The sequence below is a fragment of the Vulpes lagopus genome, chromosome 10 (assembly GCF_018345385.1).
Source record: "Vulpes lagopus strain Blue_001 chromosome 10, ASM1834538v1, whole genome shotgun sequence".
Classification (NCBI taxonomy): Eukaryota; Metazoa; Chordata; class Mammalia; order Carnivora; family Canidae; genus Vulpes; species Vulpes lagopus.
The window spans coordinates 69375001-69391667 of NC_054833.1; the positions used below are offsets into that span (position 1 = coordinate 69375001).

The 16667-nt window shown below is 40.0% G+C and overlaps 1 protein-coding gene and 1 pseudogene across 1 annotated transcript in view; one reads left to right on the forward strand and one right to left on the reverse strand.

Moving 5' to 3' along the window:
- Positions 1 to 5178: 5178 nt before the first annotated feature.
- LOC121500251 lies at positions 5179 to 9497 on the reverse strand (annotated as a pseudogene).
- LOC121500252 (protein MIS12 homolog) overlaps positions 6223 to 16667 on the forward strand; it is an 89591-nt gene continuing 79146 nt past the window's right edge. The window contains exon 1 of the mRNA XM_041771814.1: positions 6223 to 7864. Coding sequence (XP_041627748.1) covers positions 6529 to 7146 — 618 coding nt within the window. The 5' untranslated portion in view covers positions 6223 to 6528 and the 3' untranslated portion in view covers positions 7147 to 7864. The remainder of the gene's footprint in view (positions 7865 to 16667) is intronic.

The window sequence follows — 16667 nt, forward strand, 5'->3', positions numbered from 1 at the left end:
TAATGCTGGCCTCATCAAATGAGTTTGGAAGGATTCCCTTCCTTTCTATTCTTTGGAACAGCTTTAGTAGAACAGGTATTCTTTCTTCTTTAAACTTTTGATAGAATTCTCCTGGGAAGCCATTTGGCTTTAGACTTTTGTATCTTGGGCGTTTTGTGAGGACTGCTTCAATTACTTCACTGGTTATTGGCGTTCAGGTTTTCTATTTCTTCCTGTTCCAGTTTTGGTAATTTGTGGGTTTCCAGAAATGCATCCATTTCTTCTAGTTTGCCTAATTTGTTGGCATTTAGTTGCTCATAATACGTTTTGAAAATGGTTTGTATTTTCTTGGTATTGGTTGTGATCTCTCTCATTTGTGATTTTATTATGTGCATCTTTTCTGTTTTCTTTTTAATAAGGCTGGCTATGGGTTTAACAATCTTATTAGTTCTTTCAAAGAACCAACTCCTGGTTTTATTGATCTGTTCTACAGTTCTTGTGGTCTGTATTTCATTGAGTTCTGCTCCAATCTTTATTATCTCCCTTCTTCTGCTTGGCTTAGGCTTTCTTTGTTCTTCTTTCTTGATTTCCTTTAGGTGTGAGGTTAGATTGTTTATTTGAGGCTTTTCCAGTTTTTTGAGGGAGGCTTGTATTGGGGTGTATTTCCCTCATAGGACTGCATTTGCTGTATCCCAAAGATTTTGAATGGTTGTATTTTCATTTTTGGTAGTTTCCATGAACATTTTTAATTCTTCTCTAATTTCCTGGTTGACCCATTCATCATAGATTTGCTGGGTGCCAGCACAGACTGGAAAACCACCCAGTGGTGAATGCTAACTTCTCTGTCTCCTGTTGGATCATTATTTAACTATGGCCTGAGGTAGGATAAAAGGGATTAATAAATGTTTTGTATGATTTTTTTCAAAATTTACAGATGAAAATGTAATCAAGAATGCTGACCTTATGTGATACAGTTTGGTGCATCTGTGTAATGACTGAATTTGAAACTCTTGGCTCAGCACTGACTTTTGGAAATGAACCCCAGGGAATAACTGAGGATGGAGAAGGGTAGCCTTGTTCCTCTGGTAGATTTTCATATCCTGGGGAGGCTGAGAGAAATGGGATGGTATGGATCTGCATCAGAAATGAGGGCCTCAGCAAACTGACCCCATCCCTTCTGGACTGCCCCTTCTTCTCTGCCTCATCCTGATGGATGAATACAACACTATTATGTCTCCAAAGACTCCAAAGGTCGATACTGACAATTGATGTGGATACTGAGGATGAACTCACATGAGAGCCTCTGGCTGGTATAGACATGGACTGCTAACCCTGCAGAAGCATGTTATGTGCAGATGGACTGAAGCAGATAAAATTATGTGAGAGTGATGAAGATTAGGAGGGGACAGGAGAGATAGTGCATTCCAAAGCTATTGCAAAGCTACAAGCCAGCTGGGTGGAGAGCATTCATTGTGTAACACTTGGCCTTGCACTATGCAGGCTGCAGCCTAGAGTTTGGGGTAGGCTAAAGAAAAGGAAATGGAAGTGATGTCTCTGTACTTAAGGAAAATAAGACCCATACTAGAAAATCAGTGGATTTGAAATTTAAGCAGAAGATGAGTGTGAGTCCTGGCATCCAGCAAATATGTGTTCTGGGTGCTGGGACCCTTGGCTGACTGCCTGAACAGTCACTCAGAGAGGGCATGTCAGAATGAGATGTATTAAAGAACTTATCCAAGATGAGGCTGACAGCACCCCATAATGTTACTACTGTTGGTAGGGACCTTATGAACCACCAATTTTCTGTCTAATATGAAAATACTCTTTCAAAACATTTTTCAATATAAAGCATAGATGTATTCATATAGATTATTTTTATTTTATCCCCTGGCTTCATGAATATGTGTATTTGCATGTGTGTGTATGTATCCATGCATATGTACCTGTGACAGGGAAGGCATAATGTGTTTTTCACCATTCTTGCTGTTTCCAAGCTTTGGCAGCTTAGCAGGGGTGGTGCTGGTTCTTCTGCCTTCCATCTCAGCTCCCTGTCAGTGCTGATCCTTGATATGTAGGCAGTGTCATCTGTCATTGATAGAACCTGAAACTGCAGAATGGATATAGTGGTGATACCTTTAATTACAACCAGGAGATCTGAATTATCATTAGACCTTTGCTCAATCATCTGTGTGGTCTTGAGAAAACAACATGTCCAGCCTTGGTTTTCTTTTGCTTGGCACAAAGGGTTTGAGGTAGGAGCTGCACCATGGTAATATTCCCTTCAAATTTTAACATATTGCAGTTAAAACTCATCAGTTACAACATTGAGATTATAAACTGTTTTGAGGGATCCCTGGGTGGCGCAGTGGTTTGGCGCTTGCCTTTGGCCCGGGGCGCGATCCTGGAGACCCGGGATCGAATCCCACATCAGGCTCCCGGTGCATGGAGCCTGCTTCTCCCTCTGCCTATGTCTCTGCCTCTCTCTCTCTCTCTCTCTCTGTGTGACTATCATAAATAAATAAAAATTAAAAAAAAATAAATAAACTGTTTTGATATAAGCCAAAGCTTCAGGGTTAAAACCTATTTTAGTTAAAATATTGAGAGTATTATATGCTAGGTTCACATTTGGAGATGATTGCAGTTTTTTGGCATATAGTTGAACTAGAAAGTGAGCTCTGAGAACCAAGATTAGAAGGGAAACATCCAGAAGAAAAAGCTCAGAGAGTGAATAGGTGTAGAGAAAGGGGAGGCAGGGTCTGCTCCACAGAGCACAGCAAATTATCACCTAATCTCTTCAGAAGCTGCCAGGTATTTATTTTCCTGTAGCTTTTTGGACTGGAACATTCAAAAGAGAGGAGTGTTGTACCTCTTTTCTGTCTCCCACAATCATGTGCACCACTATGAGGCGTGTGTATCATGAGCTGACATTGGTGAGGAGGAACATCAGAAAGGATATGAGTGCTTATAATGGATCTAGGTCCTCTTGCCATCTTCCTAAGAGTCTGTAGAACCCCGAGAGATGGGAGACGCTGCATTTTTATAATGTGAGTATTAGCAGGCACCAGAAGAACTGACATTTGGACTTGTTTAGATGAGAAATCAGACATTATTATTGCTGAGGCACCTGGAGGGCTCAGTCAGTTAAATGTCGAACTCTTGATTTTGGCTCAGGTCATGATCTTGGGGTTGTGAGATTGAGCCTCAGCTGGGGCACTCAGCCACTCAGTGTGGAGTCTGCTTGAGATTCTCTGTCTCCCTCTGTCTCTGCTACTCCCCCTGCTCATTTGCACTAACTCTTTCTCTCTCAAATAAATAAAATCTATAAAACAATTATTATTACTTAGGAAGGAACAGGCCTGAAGCATAAACACATCAAAGATTCTGCAGCTCTGCGCCCTGCACAGTGCATTCACCCTGAGCTATTCACTCTTGGCAACTATTTAAAACAGTGAAAGGACATGAACCACCTCCTTCAACCTTAGGTGGTTATTTTCAGAGAACAAGGAAATGACTGCTTTGCTCACACTCTGTCTTGAATCAGGTAGTGCTAAGCCTTCAAATTTGGCCATTGCATATCCTTATGAATTTTTAAATTATTTTGTTAATTTTAAGACAATATTGCTTGGACTTTGTAAGGACATTGAATATATAGATCAATTTGGGGAAAATGATCCTAAGCATCATCCCCATGATGTTGACTCATGACCTCTAGCCAGGCATAGTTCCTCCTTTATGCAGGTCTTTTTCTCTTGACAATGTTTTGTACTTTTCAGTGTCACACATCTCTTGCCTGATTTAGTGCTAAATATTTCATATTTTTAATCTTATTCCAAATAGTATTTTAGAACCCTAAAATATTCTTTGTTATTATTACAAAATGCAATTCATTTTTTGTCATGAATATATATATTCCTAAGTAGATTTTATTTTTTAGAACAGTTTTAGATTTACAAGAAAGTTGAGAAGAGAGCACAGAGAATTCACATATATCTGCACCCAATTTCCATCACTGCAAATAACTTGTGTTAGTATGGTACATTTGTCACAATTTATCTATAATCTATACTGAGGCATTATTATATACTGTAGTCCATAGTTTATTCAAATTTCCTTAGTTTTGTTTGTTTGTTTTTCCCTAATGTCCTTTTCCTGTTCAAGAGTTCCATCCAGAAAACCACATCACATTTTGTCATGCCTTTTTTATCTTTTCCTGGCTCTAACAGTTTCCCAGACTTTCCTTGTTTTGGATGAATTCAACAGTTTTGAAGAATATTGGTCAAATATTTTGTAGAATGTTCTTGGAATTCAGTTGGATTTTCCCTGATGTTTTTCTCATGATGAGAATGAGTTTACTGAGTTTTTGGAAGATAGACAATCACAGAGGTAAAGTGCCATTCTCATCACGTCGTACCAAGGGTTGAGCCTATCAACATGAGCTATCATTATTATTGTTCCCTTCATCACCTGGCTGGGGCAAACTTTATCAAGTTTCTCCACTGCAGAGTTACTCTTTTTTCCCCCCTTTCCCATATTGGACTTTTTAGAAGGAAATCACTGTGTGCTGCCCACCCTTAAGGACTAGAGAGTTATGCTATCCCTACTTGAAGGAAGAGTATCTACATAAGTTTTTGGATTCTTCTGCATGATGAGTTGTCTCATCTTCCCAGTGTATTTGTTTATTCAATCATTTATTTATATCAATGTACACTCATGAATATTTATTTTATGCTTAACTGGGTTATAATCCGATACTACTTTATTTATTTTATTGCTCAACTTTTAGTTTTAGCCATTGGGTACACACGTATCTTTGACATGCCTTCATCAATGTGGATTTGTTGCTCTTGTTAGCACTTTTTTACTTTCTGGTAGATATATGGTGCTCCAGGATTCTCTTGTCTATTTCTTGTCCAGTCTTAGAATTAACCATTTCTTCAGGGAGTCCTGGTTCCTTTTACTGGAGAATGATATTAGAAGCCAAAATATGAACAATAGGTATAATTGATTTTCTTTTGAAATCGAACATTTACTATTTTAATCAAGTTCTATCAATACAATTTTTCAAGCAAGAGCCAACTGGAAGACCAGGCCTAGGGATTCGTAAAGGAAACTAATCTTCCAAAGAGCAAGAACACGAAGGTCATCTTCTACTCCAGACGCATTGTTAGTGGCCACAGCAGCACCAGTTGACCAGTGTTAATCTGATTACCGAGTGTTTACCACATCATCAATTTTCAGAATGCTCCAGACGGTTTCAGTTGCTAGAGTCAGTGCACTGACTGAAACCAACAAAGGCTGGACAACCAGTTCCTCCAAAATGTTGGAAATACCACCCTTTCGGACATTAATGCTGGACATTTTTTTCTCCTTGGGCATGTCGGTTTCTTAGTTCTCTTACTGTAGAAATGGGATTCAGACCAGCATTTTCAGCTAGTGTAGATGGAATGACTTCCATAGCATCTGCAAAAGCACGAACGCAGTAGGATTCCATGCCACTCAATGTTCGTGAATATTCAGTTAACCGCAGGGCCAATTCTATCCCTGGAGCACCACCTCCTGCAATAAGAGCTCTCTTCTTCACTAAACAGCGAATAACACATAGGGCATCATGAATAGAGCGCTCAGCTTCTTTAATCACCAATTTGTTAGATCCACCAACAACAATTCTGTTTTTCCCCGGGCTTGTACAGCCTGTAATCTTAAGCAGTTTGCCAGAACCATTTAAACTGACCTCCTCAGCTAACTCAGCTGATCCCAGCATGTCAGCAGTGAATTGGTCAATATGAGAGCACCTGGCTTGGTTCCAATTGTCTTAAAAATGAATCCAGTGTCTTCTCTTTCAATATCCTTAACCACCATAATCTTCATCTTGTTCAGGAAATGTAATACAAGATCACTAAGAGTATCTCTCAGGATAGATTTCTGTATGAGGAGGACATTACATCCTGTTTTTTCATTTGCTTCACGAAATTGAGAATATAGGCTCTCTCCTCCCGAAGCACTTGATCCATCTGGACGTAGTCAGAAACTACAATTTGATTATCTATATCCATTTTGGGAGCAGATAAGCAAAACTGAGTAAGCCCAATCTTAGCCTTTTCAACTCTGGTTATGCCAGAATTTGCCACCTTCTGAGTAAGTACCAGCCCTTCTACCAGCTCACAGTCATCAATTGTCCCACCAAGTTTCTTAACTATTTTAATGTCTCTAAGATCTACACTAGTGGCGGTGGCTGGGTCAATCACTTTCATCACTGCATTTACACTCATTGGAGAAAGCAGACTTGAATACTGAGACACAACCTTTGAGTTCAAGGAAGTGATAGCACTATTTAATAGTTTCTCTGTCACTCAGTTCCACAGGTCGAGACATGTCAGTCAAGATTTCTATACCCTGGTTGGCATCTGGGAAGCCAGCGGCCCCGTGTCTCTGCAGCTGCAGGCGCTGGTTTAAAGGCGGTGGCGGGAAGCCGGTGCACGGTTGGTGTCGTCGCCCTTGCGCCCGCTCGGATTTTTCATAGTCAGAATTAACCAAAGAAAATAAGCCAAGATGTCTGTGGACCCGATGACCTATGAGGCCCAGTTCTTCGGCTTCACGCCGCAAACTTGCATGCTGAGAATCTATATTGCATTTCAAGACTACCTATTTGAAGTGATGCAGGCTGTCGAACAGGTCATTCTGAAAAAGCTAGGTGACCTCCCAGGCTGTGAGATCAACCCTGTCCAGGTTCGTAAATGCACAGAGAAGTTCCTCGGCTTCATGAAGGAATGTTTCGATAACCTTTTTGGCAAAATGGAGCAGCTGTTTTTACAGTTGATTCTGCGCATTCCCCCAAACATTTTGCTTCCAGAAGATAAACCCCAGGAGCTGCATCCTTGTAGTGAGGAAGAGTTCCGGTTCCTCCAGGAGGAAATTGAACAGTTACAGAAGTATAAGACCGAATTAGGCACTAAGCAGGCCCTTCTTGCAGAATTAGAGGAACAAAAAATTATGCAGGCCCAACTTAAGCAGACTCTGGTTTTGTTTGATGAACTCGAAAATGCTGGCCAAGATCACGGGACTAGTGATTTCAGGGAAAGCCTGGTGTTCCTGGTCCAGAACTCCAGAAAACTACAGACTATTAGGGACACTGTGGAACGGGAAGGCAAGAGAATGAAAATACTGTAATTTCTAAGTAGTGACAGGAACCCGTCAGAAAGTAGAATAGGAAGGGATTGATGTGAGTGATATTCTGGTGAACTGAATGTCTTACGGGATTTCATTTATTGGCTCTTTCTTGTACTCCACACTTCCCTCTGTCTGGCCACACTCTGCTAGGGCATCTACACTACCCTGAACTAATCCTTGGAGCCCATGTTCCCTAGAGGCCTCTCACAGATGGGAAGGGGTTCCTGGTCCAGCAGCATGTCACCGGGCACCAGGACTGCAGCAGCAGAGCCCTCCTGGGCTGGTCAGAGAGATCTGTAAAAGCAGTTCCTTGATCAGGGGCTCCTTGTAACCTTGATCCTTCTGACTTATTCTTTGGATGCGATTAAATGAGAAAAAGTTTAAGTGGGTGGCTTCGTTAGGAACCAGCCACTGCATGGCCAGATGGGCGCCGGCACCCGTGGCCTGCTCTCGTCCACAAATTGCCTTACACAGCAAGTTAGCCGATGGGAAGAAGCAAATAGAGAAACACCACCTGTGTGATCCTTAGTAAAGAGGAGAGAAGTTGTTTTCGTTCCTAAAATAAATGCTTTCTGTGATCATGGTGTTGGAGATGTGGAGCTATTTGCTCTCTGGGAGCCTGGTTGGGAAGACCATGGACACAGAAGAGGCAAGTGTGGCTGGAGTGGAGGAGCAAGCCTAGAACAGCCGGGAGCAAAGTATCTGAACTGACCACTAGGTATTTATGTCATTTTCCTCCCATACTTCAGTTTTGCCTTGTCCCTAATATTTTTAACTTACTTATTCATACTCCTACGCCTCAAATATTTAGTACCCACAGTGGGAAATTTTAGCTGCCTCATGCTTGGATTTAGTGGAATCTAATATTTTCTTCTGAAATTAAGCCATGTGAAGTGTTATATCACCCAGAAAAAGGCAGAATATCAGTAGCTGCTCCTACGGTGTTGCTTACTTTCCATGTCTTCCAAAAGAACGGGATTTCGAGTTTCTCCTTTATGTAGAAGAGTAGCTCAGGGCGTTAATACTTGGAATTAAATATTCATAGATTTTTTTTTAATTTTATTTATTTATGATAGTCACAGAGAGAGAGAGAGAGAGAGAGAGAGAGAGGCAGAGACATAGGCAGAGGGAGAAGCAGGCTCCATGCGCCGGGAGCCCGATGTGGGATTCGATCCCGAGTCTCCAGGATCGCGCCCTGGGCCAAAGGCAGGCGCTAAACTGCTGCGCCACCCAGGGATCCCAATATTCATAGATTTAAGATGCCTGTATTCACCTGGAATCTGTTACCAGAGTCTTTTTTTCCAATCCTGTACGTGAAATATATATATATTGTAAAGGCTTTTGTTTTCAATCTGCTGTTATTAAGTAATCTCTATGCCCAAGGTGGGGCTTGAACTCATGACCCTGAGATCAAGAGTTGTATATTCCAGGATGCCTGGGTGGCTCAGTGGTTGAGCATCTGCCTTTGGCTCAGGGCGTGATCCTGGGGTCCTGGGATCTAGTCCCTCATTGGGCTCCCTGCAAGGAGCCTGCTTCTCCCTCTGCCTGTGTCTCTGCCTTTCTCTGTGTCTCTCATGAATAAATAAATAAAATAAAGAAAATCTTTAAAATATTGCATACTCCACCAACTGAGCCAGCCAGGCGCCATGTTTGTAGCTTATTTAAAATTTCCTAGTATAGAGGGGCCTCTGGGTGGCTCAGTCGGTTGAGTGTTGAGTTCTTGGTTTCAGCTCAGATCATGATCTCAGGGTTGTGGGATCGAGCCCTGAGTCAGGATCCGCACCCGATGGAGAGTCTACTTGAAGATTCTCTCTCCCACTGCCCCCTCCCTGCTGACATGTGTGTGCATGCATACTCTCCCTAAAATAAGTAAATCTTAAAAAATAAAAAAAATAAAAAAATAAAAAGAAAGATTTCTATACCCTTTTCTAAAGCCTTCTGGAATGACTCAGAAATGATGGTTGGATGAATCCCTTTCTGAAGAAGCTTGGTACAGGAATCTAAGAGCCAGCAATGATGACCACTGATGTGGTGCCATCTCCTGCTTCTATATCTTGTGCCTTAGACAGCTCCACCAGCATTCTGGCTGCTGGATGTGACACTTGTATTTGTTTAAGAATGGTGGCACCATCATTTGTAATGAATGGTCACATCGCCTTTTCTATCTTGAATCATTTTATCCATTCCTTTTGGTCCAAGGCTTGTTCTAATAGCATCAGCAACAGCTTTGGCTGCGGAATGTTGCTGAAGTGGATCTGGGCCGGCTTGTCGCAGTCCCTGTAGGCGGTTTTGCTGTGGCCGCCAGTGGCTGCAATGGGGCTCCCCTCCAGTGGAGCCGCGTTCTCATGCATGGCCAACTCAGCTGGGTCTCGGTATAATTGATTTTTATTTTTATTTTTTTTAAAGATTTTATTTATTTATTCATGACAGACACACACACACAAAGGGGGGGGGGGGGGAGACACAGGCAGCGAGAGAAGCAGGCTCCATGCAGGGAGCCTGACATGGGACTTGATCCTGGGTCCCCAGGATCACACCTGGGGCTGAAGGCAGCACTAAACTGCTGGGCCACCCGGGCTGCCCATAATTGATTTTTATAATGAATTTGTATACTGCAAACTTGCTAAACATATTTATTATTTCCACTACGTGGTTTTCTTTTTTTTTTTTTTAAGATTTATTTATTTATTTATTCATGATAGACAAAAAGAGAGAGAGAGAGAGGCAGAGACACAGGAGGAGGGAGAAGCAGGCTCCGTGCCGGGAGCCCGACGTGGGACTCGATCCCGGGACTCCAGGATCACGCCCTGGGCCAAAGGCAGGTGCCAAACCGCGGAGCCACCCAGGGATCCCCCACTACATGGTTTTCTTTTGTTTTTTTGTACTTTATTTTTAAAAAATATTTTATTTATTTATTCATGAGAGACACAGAGAGAGAGAGAGGCAGAGACACAGGCAGAGGGAGAAGCAGGCTCCATGCAGGGAGCCCCACGTGGGACTGGATCCTGGGTCTCCAGGATCAGGCCCTGGGCTGAAGGCAGCATTAAACTGCTGAGCCACATGGGCTGCCTATACTTTCTTTTTAAACCTAAGTTATTATCTGTGAAGAAAGACCGTTTTACTTATTTCTTTTCAATCTGGATGTCTTTTATTTACTTTTCTTTCTTTCTTTTTATTTTATTTTATTTTTTTAATTTTCTTTCTTCTTTAAGTCTTAGAGGTTCTAAAATATATTGTAAATAAGGATATGTCTTCTTATTACTGAGGAATTTTTTAGGAAAGTATTTAATCTTCACTTTTAAGTATGATGTTTAACTAGAGGTTTTCCATTGATTCCTTTTACCAGGGTGATAACTTAAGAGTTGTCATTATGAATGGATGTTAGATTTTTGTCAAATTTTTTATCAGCTGAGATGATCACATGGTTTCTCTATCTTAGATTGTTAATATGGTGAGTTACATTGATTGATTTTCTAATGTAATCTTACACTAATCACTACTAAGTTAATGGCTATGTCCTCCACAAGGCTGCCCTCACTTAAGATGCGGCCAAACTTTGTGGTCTTTAGGCCACCTGCACTTAGACCAACTGGCTACAAATCCAGAAGGTCCCCACAACCTTCCTCAAGTTCAGTAATTCATGAGAATGACACATACAATTCAGGAAAACTGTTATTATGAGTACTGCTTTACTATAAAGCATATAGATTAGGACTAGTCAAATAAAAAGATACAGAGTAAGAAGATCTTGAATACAGAGCTTCCGTGTTCTCTCCCTCTGAAATCAGAGCATCAAGTTCTGTTTTCAACTTATTTTGAGTTTGAGTTTAATGTTGTCTTTCATTTCTGCTAGCCCAAACTATATTTTATAATTTTCACTATTTTTTATATTTTTTATATTCCCCATATGAATGAGGCCATATAATGATTTTCCTTCTCTGATTGACTTATTTCACTCAGCATAATACCCTCCAGTTGCATCCACGTATACCCGACATTTTTAAATTCACTTACAGTAAGCATGAACACAGGTGATGATTAGGATGTTTCCATATCTCTGTCAGTTCTGTTGGAACAAGTTGGCAGCCAGCTGCTCAGGGAGTCAGCACCAGAGATTCCATAGCCAGAGCTTCTGAATGTGACTCTGGGGCACAAGCCATTTGTTTGGTAGAACATGGACAAGACTGGATCCTCAAATACAGATTCCATCAAGAAGTGGGTCAGAAGCAAGAAGATAAGTTCTTGGACTATTTCCAGTTGTATTTGGTCCAAAGGAAGCTTTAGCCAAGAGGTCTCATAGACTGGTTAAATATATTCATATGATATTGGTCATCAGTCAAATACCCATGTCCAAACTGGGTAAATTCTAAGAATCAGAGGGGCACCTATGAAATTTTTGCCTGAGATAATAGTTCCAGGCAAATCTGTGTATGTTGTGCTGGTCATGACACCAACATGCCAGAAGAAGACCATCTAGCACCTCAAACAGTATTCTCTCCTTTCCCAGAAGAGGGCAATATCCAGTGCCCACTTCAGGCTTCTGCAAATTGTGTGTGTGGGAATCACCTCCATTTCTTTTGCAAATTCAGGAAGCCTAAAAGACATCTCAGACTTTTGAGTGTTAGGATCCAGAATGATATTACTTATATTTTAAGTTAGAAGAAAGACCTAGTGTCTTGGTTTCAGTTCAATAGTCTAATAGCCTGAAGCCATTCACATTAACTTTCCTAAGTATCACTTTGCTCATCTGTTAAATGGGGGTAATCTTTCCTGTCTACCCACTCAGTGTTTTTCTGAGTCAAATAAAACAAAGCGGGTTAAAGTTCCCCATGAAGTGCATACTGTTGTCAAAGATAGGAGCCCATTTGGGGACATCACTCATTCTTGGTATTAGAGCAATTGAAAGGAGGAAGAGGGTGTGTGTGTGTGTGTGTGTGTGTGTGTGTGTGTGTACATGTGCATGTGTGTAGGTGTGTGTGGTTGTGAGCTCTGTGGATATCACAGAAAAGACTCAAGCTCTTCAGGTTGAAAGCCTTGGTAGGGGAGGTACTGAGGAAAAGAGAAAGAGATAACAAGGCAGTTCTCCCTAGGACTTCTGGCTCCTGGAAGGACAGTGGAAAAGATGAAGCACTGCAGGAGCCACAGATGTGCAAACAGATGCTCTGGGGTGCCAGTATTTTATATACTAAGCCAGTGGTATACACCCTGTCCTTGGGATAGAGATCATTCTTTCCTTTTAGGTTTTACAACACATCAGAGAGATTATGGGGGATGATCTGATGCACATTAGGTCCAGAGAACTTCAAAGATAAGAAATGTGCAAAAAAGTGAGACAATTTCAAAGGCCAGGGAAGAAAGAACCAGAAAGCAAGGTTAATAGTAGAAAAATGAGAGGCAAGAAATCCCTTGCTTTGTTTTGGTTCTAAAAATAAAGACTTTTGGATTCCTAACAATAAATTATGAAATAAACTTAAATTCACACTAGTATATCATATTAAATATTGTTATGCAAAATGCTCTGTTTCATTAAAGCTTGTTTTTAAAAAAAATTATTTAGGCAGAGACAAATTAGGAAGTTCCAGCCATTGCTGAAGGGAGAGGCAGATTGCATTTAAATATTCAATACACTCTTTTTGAGGATATCAATTTCTTTCTTCTTTAATAATAAAGTTTTAATTATCAGTTTAAGTATGCCCTACATAGATTTTTTTTCTCCTTCATCATGTGTAAGAAAAGTCATTAGAACTTAAAAGAATCAAAGCTTGGAGAGAGCAGGGTCTGACAGGCAGTCACAGCAACAAAAAAAAGAAATTCATCAAGCAACACTGCTCAGAGCCTGGAAATCTAAAGTTTCTAAACTAAGATCTTCTGAAACCATGGAACTGAAGTTGCAGGAGGCATTTACTACCTTGATAGACTTTATGACAAATTTTAAGAAAAATGTGGAGGAAGGAAGATTGGACAGGGGAGTACTGTAGCCAAAGCCTGATCTTAAAGCTTTGGAATATATTAAGTGATGACTGACAGACTAATAACAAGAATTTATTGAGTTCTTATTACCTGGCAAGCTCTGTTCTGTGTTCTTTATATCCATTATCCATTGGCTTATCACAACTACTCCAGGAGGTTTATCTATAATTGGCACCATTTTAGCAGATGAGAAAATTAAGTCTTATGGAGGGCAAGTAAAATTTCTAGGTCCACAGAGATAGTAAATAGTAGGACTGAGATTAGGAACCCAGAGGCCATATTGTTAACCACAGTGATAAGCTGTCTTCCATGACAAAAACTTAGAGAACAAGAGAGAATACATTTGATTTGTTATATTTAAGTCTGTCTTGAAGGAGGAGGCAAGATGGAGGAAGAGTATGAGTCTTTATTTCATCTGGTCCCCCAAATTTAGCTAGATGACTTTCAAACCACCCTGAACACAACCTGAGATGTACAAAAAGAATAATTGGAATGCTATGGAGAGAAAAAGTGGTCCTTTCTCAAGCCATTCTGCGCTGGACAAAAATGACTAGAAGGAAGAACTCACCACAAAAGAAAGAACCAGAAGCAATACTCTCTGCCACAGACCTAATGGATATGGATTTAAGTACCATGTCAGAGATACAATTTAGAAGTACAGTTAAAAATTACTGGTGGCTCTCGAAAAAACCATAAAGGACTCTTAGAGATTCTCTTACTGTAGAAATGAGATCTAATCAGGCCTAAAGTAAAAAATACTTTAACTGAGATGCAGTCTAAACTGGATGCTCTAACAGCTAGGGTTAATGAGGCAGAAGAGAGAGTGACATAGAAGACAAATTGATGGGGAAGGAAGCTGAGGAAAAGACAGAAAAACATCTAAGAGCCCATTAGGAGAGGCTCTGGGAATTAAGAGATAATTTGAGAAAGAATAATGTTCAATTGAACAATTGAACAATTGATTGCCTCAGCAATCAGAAAACAAAAAGAAATAAAAGGCATTCAAATTGGCAAAGAAGAAGTCAAATCCTCCTGCTTCACAAAAGGCTCCAACTCAAGATTGCTAGAACTCTACAGCAATTCAGCAATGTGGCAGGATACAATATCAATGCACAGAAATCAGAGGCTTTTCTATACACTGACAATGAGACTGAAGAAAGAGAAATTAAGGAATGAATCCCATTTACAATTGCACCCAAAAGCATAAGGTACCTTGGAATAAACCTAACCAAAGAGGTAAAGGATCTGTACTCTTAAAAACTATAGAACACTTATGAAAAAAAAATCAAAGAAGACACAAAGAGATGGGCAAAGATTCCATGCTCATGGATTGAAGGAATAAATATTGTGAAAATGTCTACACTACCCAGAGCAATTTACACATTCAATGCAATCCTATGAAAATACTATGAACTTTCTTCACAGAGCTGGAACAAATAATCCTAAGATTTGTGTGGAATCAGAAAATATCCTGAATAGCCAGAGGAATGTTGAAAAAGAAAACTAAAGCTAGGGACATCACAATGCCTGACTTCAAGCTATATTACAAAGCTGTGATCATCAAAACAGTATGGTACTGGCACAAGCAGACACATAGATAAATGGAACAGAATAGAGAATCCAGAAATGGACCCTCAACTCTATGGTCAACTAATATTCAACAAAGCAGGAAAGAATATCCCCTGGAAGAAAAGACAGTCTCATCAATAAGTGGTGTTCGGAAAATTGGACAGCCAAATGTAGAAGAGTGCAACTGGATCATTTTCTTTTATCATACAGAAAGATAAACTCAAAATGCTTGGAAGATCTAATGGGAGATGAGAATCCGTCAAAATCCTAGAGGAGAGCACAGGCAACAACCTTCTTGAACTTGGCCCTAGTAACTTCTTGCAAGATACACCTATGAAGGCAAGGAAAACAAAAGCAAAAATGAACTATTGGGACTTCATCAAGATAAAAACCTTCTGCACAGCAAAGGAAACAGTTAACAAAACTAAAAGGCAACCTACAAAATGGGAGAAGATATTTGAAAATGATATATCAGATAAAGGGCTAATATCCAAGAGCTATAAAAAACTTATCAAACACCCAAGAAACAAACAGTCCAATCATGAAATGGGCAAAAGACATGAACAGAAATCTCACAGAGGAAGACATAGACATGGCTAACAAGCACATGAGAAAATGCTTTGCATCGTTTGCCATCAGGGAAATACAAATCAAAACCACAATGAGATACCACCTCACACCAGTGAGAATGGTGAAAATTAACAAGACGGGAAACAACAAGTGTTGGAGAGGATGTGAAGAACAGGGAACCATCTTGCACTGTTGGTGGGAATGTGAACTGGTACAGCAACTCTTGAAAACAGTGTGGAAGTTCCTCAAAGAGTTAAAAAGCAATTGCACTACTGGGTATTTACCTCAAAGATACAGATGCAGTGAAACACTGGGACACCTGCATCCCAATGTCTATAGCAGCAATGTCCACAATAGCTAAACTGTGGAAGGAGCCATGATGTACTTCAACAGATGAATGGATAAAGATGTGATCTATATACACAATGGATTATTATTCAGCTATCAGGATGGATACCTACGATTTACTTTGACATGAATGGAACTGGAGGGTATTATGTTGAGTGAAATAAGTTAATCAGAGAATACAGCTTCACTCATATGTGGAATATAATAAGAAATAGTGAAAAAGACCATAAGGGAAAGGAGGGAAACTGAGTGGGGAAAAATTAGAGAGGAAGAAAAACCACGAGAGATCTTTAACTCTGGGAAACAAAGGGTTGCAGAAGGGGAAGTGGATTGGGGGACATGTTAACAGGCATTAAGGAGGGCACACGATGAGATGAGCACTGGGTGTTATACTATATATTGGCAAATTCAATTTAAATAATATATATATAAAAGAAAAACGAGAACTGGGCAAAAAAATCTGTCTATATCATGCCATCTTTAGATATATGTTATAGTCAAAATCACTTATGGATACATACATTAACAAAGTTTATTTTAAAAATAATAAAATTGATATACTCAATCTAATCCTATAGCAAATGAATCTTTTACTTTGGATCTTGAAGCAAGTGCTGGTTTTGGATTCTTTAATATTTTATTTCAGATTTTTGAATCAGTATTTGTGATATTAGCCTATAATTAGTCTGTAATACTCCTTTTCTATGGTTATCAGATTTATATCAATGTTATATTTGCTTCATAAATAATTTAAATATTTGTGTTCATCGGTTAGAACAATTTATTTAGCGTTAGAATTATCTGTTCTTTGAAGATTTGGTGGAACTCACCTATGAAAGCATTGAGGCCTGATGCTTTGTGTGTGTGTGTGTATGTGTGTTGGGGTGTAGAATCTGGATGATTTTCTATATTTATTTTATTAAAATTAATCTATTTTGGGCACCTGGGTGGCCCAGTTGGTTGAGTGTCTGCCTTTGGCTCAGGTCATGATCCTGTGCTGTGTTCCTGGTTCAGGGGAAGCCTGCTTCTCCCTTTCCCTCTGCTTGTGCTCTCTCTCAAATAAA